This window comes from Benincasa hispida, chromosome 4, assembly GCF_009727055.1.
Source record: "Benincasa hispida cultivar B227 chromosome 4, ASM972705v1, whole genome shotgun sequence".
In the NCBI taxonomy this organism is placed as follows: Eukaryota; Viridiplantae; Streptophyta; class Magnoliopsida; order Cucurbitales; family Cucurbitaceae; genus Benincasa; species Benincasa hispida.
In genome coordinates, this window is record NC_052352.1 from 36,877,860 (window position 1) to 36,885,932 (window position 8,073).

Sequence of the window (8,073 nt, forward strand, 5' to 3'; positions counted from 1 at the left end):
TTTATTAGATAAATAAACTATTTGTATAAATGCAATTACAAACTACTGTTTATACAAATGCAATTACAAACTACAAGACTATGAGTTTTAGGACATCAACCCCAATATAAGCATGCTTGCATCCATCTTTTTTCTCATTACTATCTTTTTAGTTCAAAACAAACATCCTCTCTAAACTATTTTCAAATTAGTTACCTTTAACTGCTTTCTTAAGGAAAATCCATTACCTCAATAAATAATTTTGTTACATCCGTTCTCGTGAGACACAATACTTGAAATATTTCCTACTTATTAGTAACGTTTTGGCAGTGCGCACTAGTACTAGACTGAGAACTCTTTATTTTAAAGGATTTCATTTTCAGGAAACACACATTTTCAGCCTATTAAAGTTGCCAAATATGTATTTGGTAAAAAAATCGATCCAAGAATGGTGGACCCAAAGAGGCACCATCTTAAGAGGGAGAGACCTTACGATATTTACAAGAGACATATGCCACTCCTCTCATTGCCAATTGGTTTTGAAGAGAGATTTTTCTACACTTGATCTTAAGTCCTCTAATCTTGTTAGTTTAAGGTGTTTAATGTGTTTATATATTCATATATATAGAAAATGGTGCATAACATGCATTTTTTAGCATCACGGAAATTTCGGGTTAATGCAAAGTAACCAAGGCTTCAAAGGCGTGAAATGATCAAAATACTCCTATAAGTAGCGTTGCAGCCCTGCATCTCAATGCTTGAAGGTAGAAGGGAAGCATCCCCTACAACACTACAAGGTTTGTAGCATTGCAATGCTATCGCGATTTCAGATGAACAATATCGCGACACTAAGACTTTAAGGCTTTTTCAAGCAGCGTTGCGACACTGTCATGAATTCCATACATCCCTATTTCGTTTTAGGGTTTGGTGTGGAGAGACTTAGGCATTTAAGGTTTGTTTTTGGCCAAAACCCATGAGATTTCTTTGTTTTTGGTTTGAATTTGAAAATTTTTGCATTGGGATTCCAACTTCAATGACTGATTAGGCTTGAAAAGTTGATTTTGTGGTTTTCTGGGCATTTATTTATGAATTTTATGAGATTTTGATGGATTATTTATGCATTTTTTCCCTAAAATTTATATGTTTTCTTTTCTTTGCTTTAGCTTATAGAATGATCATGCTAAGTATCTAAATTGACAATTTAATCACACACACTTGCATGCTTGTTCACCCACGTTATGTATGTCCAAATTATCTATAATTATAACTAATGGAAAATCTGGCGTTTTCAAGTTCATCATACGATAATGGACCTTAGGAATAGAAAAGTAATAAAATGGAAAAGAGAATATGATTGAAGAAACTTATTCTATTGAGTTACTTTGACACTTTACTCAATGAAACTTGCTTGCTTACAAAGGGTGGAGAACACCTCTTTTTATAGGTGTCAAAAGAACTCTAGGGAGTCCTAGTTCATGACTCAGAAAAAACATCTTTAGAAGATTACATAATCTTTATATATAATTCCTAGAACCCTTACATATTCCAAAAAGTCACATTAAAAGTCTCAAAGAACTAAATGGAAATTACAAATTACACATTTAACACAATCTTTGTTGATACCTAAATTTGGTACCACCTTGATTTGTAATATGGGAAAAAAAATTGATGAGTCTTTTCCAATCGAGTGGGTAGTGTGTCCCCTTAAGTTATAAGGATAAGGTAGATATCTTCACTGTATTCAACTTACTCTTTGGAAGCATACTCCAGTCAGCATTCTCAAGGCAAATGATTGTCTTGCAAAAAATAAGTTAACACCACTATAATGCTTAGTGACTGACACTTCAACGATCAAGTCAATAATAATTTTAGAGAGTTGATAAAGTAAAGACTTCAAAATATTTTTCAATACATCAAATGTTATAAGCCATAAAGGGTGAGTCGATTTGCTCTCTCCTTTTGAGAATTGACTTAGACATTATTTGTGATGTAGTTCTTGGGAGGATGAGACTAGTGAAAACGGTCAATTTACTACTTTATTATTGTGTAGAACTTGTAACATTTGAGGTACATATTCAAAAATATTATGAGTTCTTTTCTCTATTAACTCTCTCAAATTGTTATTGACTTTATTGTCGAATCTTTAGTGCCTAAGCACCACACTTGTGTTAGACCTTATTGTATTTTGCAAGATAATCATTCAGTTTTCTTTCCAATATTACAAATCCACCGTTGGTACCAAATTCAAGTTCAACCGTCATCACCCAACATATATTTAGGCAATACAATAGTAATAATAATTAATGATGGTTAATTAAGACAAACACAAAATTGCTATACCATAAGCCACAGTCATGCCTCCAATGGACAAGATCTTTGCAAGCCAAAGAAAACTTAACAAAAGGGGCATGGTAGAGGGATAGTCACTAATCAGCAAAAAGAGTTCAATAATGGAGAACACAAAACTGAAAGTGATGGAAGAAACGAAGGCGGCGAATCGATAAGGATGTATCGTCGATTTCTCGGCATCCTTCCATACGCCATTGGGAGGGTTGATCGCAGCCTGAAACGCCATTGTCGCCACCACCGACGCCACCACCATTAGTGCCTCTCTCTGGCTCATCACCTGCTGCCTGCTCCAGCTATTTTTGCTATCAGAATGGCTGGTGGGCGGTGAGGTTGCTATGGCGCCGGTTACCTCTGCTATGGTCGAGTCATTTTCTTCTTTGTTGCTTTGGAACAAGTCGTTAAGTTCCATTCCATTTGTGTTCACCAGAAATTTTATTGTCTGCATTCAACCATGAATCTTATATGGATGGCCATCTTTCTAATGTGGGATTTTCATTTCTAAATAATTTTTAATCTTTGAAGGTTAGTATAATTCGACTCTAATAATAGTGAAAGGCCAACAATTATTCCAGCCTATATAAGCATTCATTACCATTTTTAAATGGTCAATAGTTTGATATCCATCTCTATATCTAATTATTGAACTTTGAAAAGAAAAGGGGAAAAAAAAACTTTAATAATGAGAGGACATTGTGAAAGACTTAATTAACCAAACCAATGAGATCTTAATGATACAATAAAAGTTTGTTTAAATCATAGTCTGTTATTAAACTTAAATTTAAGTTTGTTTAATATCTAGTCATAACTCATTTTAGCAAAATTTTTAGTGTTTGAAAGACATTTTGAGTGAAACGCTTAAAATCATCTTTTAAGAGTCTTGAGTGTTTAATTCAAAATCCTTTTAAGTCTTCATAATATATATATAAAAAAAAAAAAAAAACAAAAAAATACTCTCACACTACTCTCCACCTCATTTCCACTATGGTTGCCGCCAATGTACACCATCCACCACCCACCGCCCCCACCGTTGATGACCACAATTATCGGTCGCTGCCATGACCATTATTCAGTGACCACCTCAGTGTCGTCGCCGCCACACCACCTCAATCATCCACCCGCCTTCAATGGCTAGCAACTAGGACAAATGGCCGATGACCAATGACCAGAATTAGGGATCGATGGCCAACGACCACCATCCACTACCATCGACTGCCAATGCTTGTCGACTACTATCATCGATCACCACACATAGCCAACAATCGGTGATCAGGATTAGAATCGGTGACTGAGGTTGACCATTATTCAGTGACCACCTAAGTCTAGTTATTAGTTTGGTGGTTTGTTGCTCTCTATATGTAATTATTTTTACTTCACCTCTTTTGTAATTGGCTATATAAAGCCCACTGCTCTCATTAATATAAGAAGTGAAGTTTTATTTACAACTAGGTGATTTAGCTAAAGTTATTGATCCATTTTCGAATCTAGTATTACCAGTAACTATTCCTTGTGTTGATATATCGGTTGATAAGTCATGCTTTGGGTCTTCTACCACAAATGCACAGAATACTTCCCTCAATCCTAAGGCTAACATTTCTACTACTCCACACTCTGGCCCTCTTGTGACTGATTCTAATAACCATCATTCAGTGCCCGATAATCAATATGTTGATGATTTTGCTGTTGCTGATAGTCATATGACTTCTGTTACTGCTCCAAAACGAAAGTCTTCTAGACCTACTAAGAAGCCTCCATATTTGGAAGCTTACCACTGAAATCTGCTTCATAATTCTCCTGTTACCACTACTGGTTCCAAATATCCCCTTGAGAAGTACTTGTCTTATTCCAAATTGTCTCCATTGTCCAAAAATTTTGTTTTGAATGTGCCTCATCTTTACCATCAAGCCGTTTCTCATTCTCATTGGCGTGATGCTATGAGTGAAGAATTACGGGCTATGGAACAAAATAATACTTGGAATATTGTACTACTTCCTCCCAATAATCATACTATTGGTGTAAGTGGCTCTACAAGATCAAATATAGGACTGACGGTACTGTGGAACGTTTTAAAGCTCGTTAAGGGGTATACACAAAAAGAGAGAATCAATTATGTTGAAACTTTCTCTCTGGTAGCTAAGATGATAATTGTTGAACTCCTTCTTACTCTTACAATATCTAAAAAATGGCCTTTGGTGCAATTTTAATGTGAACAACGCCTTTATCTATGGAGACTTGTTTGAAGACGTCTATATGGACTTACCATTGGCTTACAAACACAACAAACTTGCTGCTAGGGGGAGCATTTGGTTTATAAGTTAATAAATCGATTTATGGTTTGAAGCAGACATCTAGACAGTGGTTTGATACGTTGTCCTCTGCATTACTTCAGATGGGATTTCAGCAGTCGAAATCTGATTACTCTTTATTTGTTAAAGGTACTGGTGATACTTTCCTTGCATTGCTCGTTTACGTTGATGATATCATTATTATTAGTGCTTCCACGGTTTTTATTGATGAATTGAAGCATCATTTACATTATGTTTTCAAGCTCAAGGATCTTGGTGATTTGAAATATTTCTTGGATTTGGAATTAGCTTGGTCATTGAAAGTGATTTTTCTATCCTAACGTTATTATGTCTTGCAACTTCTTGAAGACACAGGGCTCTTAGCATCAAAACACGGGCCTTGGTGGCTCTTGATCCTAACATCAAGTTATGATCTGATGGTGGTACTTTATTGACTAATTCTATTGTGTATCGTCATTTCATTGGCAGACTTCTTTATCTCACTGTTTCTCGACCGGATATTACTTTAACAGTTTGTAAATTAAGCCATAAGCCATGTCAATCTCATCTTGCTCCATACTCTTTACTTCGATATTAAAAGGAACCCCGGACAAGGTGTTTTTCTCAAAAGCACTACCTCTTTTCATCTTCGTGCTTTCTGTGATATGAATTGGCGATCTTGTTTAGATACACGAAAGTCTACCACCGGATTTTGCATATTTTTAGGGGAATTTGTGATCTCATGGAAGTCTAAGAAAAAAAATGACAGTATCTCGCTTGTCTGCTAAAGTCGAGTATCGGGTAATTGCTACTACCACTAGTGAGCTCATCTGCATTTCCCAATTGCTTTATGACTTCTATATTTCCAGTGTGCCCCCTGCTTTGCTTTTTTGTGATAACATTTTTGCCATTCACATTGCAAACAATCCGATTTTTCATGAGCAAACTAAGCACATAAATTTGAATTGCTATTTTATTTGTGATCATATTGTTCGAGGTATTGTAAAGCTTATGCCTATTTGTTCACATCTTCAGTTTGCTGATTTGTTTACAAAGTCCTTGCCTCGTACTTCTTCTACAGAGTTATCATCTCAGATAGGTGTTATTAATTTTTTAGCTCCATCTTGAGGGGAGTATTAAAGTTGTTATAGATAACTAAGTCTAGTTATTAGTTTGGTGGTATATTACTCTCTATACATAATTATTTTTACTTCACATCTTTTGTAATTGGCTATATAAAGCCCACTGCTCTCATTAATAAAGAAGTAAGTGAAGTTTTATTTACAACTTCTCTCCTAATAACTGGAGACTAGCGATGGAAGACCCACCACCCATTGGTCACTATCATTGACCATGACCAACTACTAGAGACTATGATTGTGATAAATGACTATTTCAATAATAGTTGAGACTAGTGACTAGCACTTGGTTGACGGTCATCTAAGGGTGGAACTTAAAATCGCCGATACATTACCCATCTACAATGACCGTTAATCACTACCCAATTCCATTGATAAGTGATTAGCGATTGGGACTAGGGACTGATTACCAACAACCACTCCAACTAGGTTGCTTATCTCAATCTCCAGTTACTGATCTATGATCCTTACTCTCGGTTGCTTATTATCATTCCCTATTATTGATTGATAGATTGGTCTCTAATCACCAATCCCCCTCCTGATAGTCAGTCATCGGTCCACTTTTCTTGTGTCCGATCACTAGTTGTAGGTTTTCATTCCCGATCACTGATAAGCTGTCCAGGGTCTTTATATTTCTTAGTCACTGACCATTGGTCATCGATCTTAGTCACTGGTCAACAATCCCTGATCCTGGTTGTTGTGCCATCTATGGACGACTATGACGAGGGTCTAAAACTGACGACTGGCGATTAGTGAGTGGAAAGGGCTTGCAATGATCACCCACCATCAGAAACCTATCATGACCACCCACCGCTGGTGACTGATGACTATTGATCACTTCGGTGATTGTTATTGATCACCACCTAGTTGTTGGTTACCGGTCTCTGGTCCCATGATCCCCGATCTCGTTCGCTTGCTACTAGTCATCGGTCTCAATTGCTATAGTCATTGATTATCGACAATTGGGACTAGAGATCATGGATTATTGTAACCACAAACCAAAACCAACAACTATCATTTGGTGACCAAGAACGTGAACCAAAACAATTGGGACTAGGAACTAGCAACCAACGACCATAGCCAACAACAAACTCCAGCAACTACTTAAATTTAAAGTTCTTATACAGTTCATAGTGTTGAATATTTTTTTTTAAGTCATCCCTTATTGTAATTTGTCATCATAGAAATATTTTTTAGTATAAGTAAATCAAATAAATTTATGCATGGAAACATCTTTTAACACAACAAATGAGTATTTTAATTATAAACCGTTTTCTAAACAAATGTTTTAAAGCAAATACATTGAAAATATATTTTTGCTAGGCAATCCAAACAAGCCCTTAATCATCCGGCCAAAATTCAAAAAATATATATCTACCTATTTTGAAAAATGATTAAATAATACAATTAAAAAAAAATGATATTCTTTTGAAAGATCAATTATTTAGTTACCTCGGTCTGTTTGTAAGAGACAGCTAACTGGAGTATAGAGCATCCAAAATCATCCTTGTCATTAAGGAAACCATAATCTACAGCATGAACAACCAGCACCTTCAAAGCTTCCAACTGGTTGTTCTTGACACATAAATGCAAGGCATTTCCCCCATGGTCGATGACGGTTCGGGCTCGAGCAGCATCTGGCCTAGCACGGACAAGCTCTTTCAAGACATCGACATGGCCATTCACAGCGGCAAGTTGAAGAGGGTTCCAGCCATCTGCATTGCGAAACAAGCACGCATGAGAGTCGACTTGCAGCAAAAGCCTCACAATTTCGACATGGCCCTCCGCAGCTGCTAAGTGAAGAGGACATGATCCCTTAGAATCCAACACTCGAGCCAGCTGAGGCTTTTGTTGAAGAATCCGGTCAGGGAATTCAGTGTGGCCGTGAGTCGATGGATCGGGAACGAGTGTGTCGAGAAGTCGAAGGGCTTGTTGGAGCAATTCTAGCATCTTCTCTACGTTGCCCTTCATTGCTGCTTCTTGAAGCTTGTTTTCTAAGGTTGCCATTCTTAATTTTTTGTGTTCAACCTTTTACTTTCACTACAAAGATGCTTAGGTTTTATGGTTTATAAATCGATGGGAAATTTTTATTTCCCACCCTTTTTACTTAGATGAGTTTAATTTTGATTATAAAAACAAATTTTAGGTTTGATTTTTTTTTTTTTTTTGGAGAATTCTTTGTTTGATTTAAACCAGTGATAAAATAGCTAACTTGAATATAATAATTAATTTGTTTTCAAGATTTTAAATGGCTATTAATTTAATTATTATTGCGGATTTAAGTTTCAAATTTAATATGATAAAATTAAAATGGACTTCTTCAA

The 8,073-nt window shown here is 36.1% G+C and overlaps 1 protein-coding gene across 1 annotated transcript; it reads right to left on the reverse strand.

Annotated features, from left to right (window-relative positions):
* Window positions 1-1,520: 1,520 nt before the first annotated feature.
* LOC120075322 (serine/threonine-protein phosphatase 6 regulatory ankyrin repeat subunit C-like) lies at window positions 1,521-7,851 on the reverse strand. Its single transcript, XM_039028606.1, has 2 exons — window positions 7,202-7,851; window positions 1,521-2,767 (listed from the first exon to the last, which is right to left on the reverse strand). Exons 1-2 carry the CDS (start codon window positions 7,754-7,756, stop codon window positions 2,294-2,296), a joined length of 1,029 nt encoding a protein of 342 aa, XP_038884534.1. The 5' UTR covers window positions 7,757-7,851; the 3' UTR covers window positions 1,521-2,293.
* Window positions 7,852-8,073: the final 222 nt, after the last annotated feature.

What these genes read in the sequence shown, in the direction of transcription:
- LOC120075322 (XM_039028606.1), bottom strand. Translation starts at nt 7,756, where the DNA reads ATGGCAACCTTAGAAAACAAGCTTCAAGAAGCAGCAATGAAGGGCAAC. An exon ending in TCTCTTACAAACAGACCGAG is followed by an intron (nt 2,768 to 7,201) that starts GTAACTAAATAA and finishes GGTTGAATGCAG; the next exon opens with ACAATAAAATTTCTGGTGAA.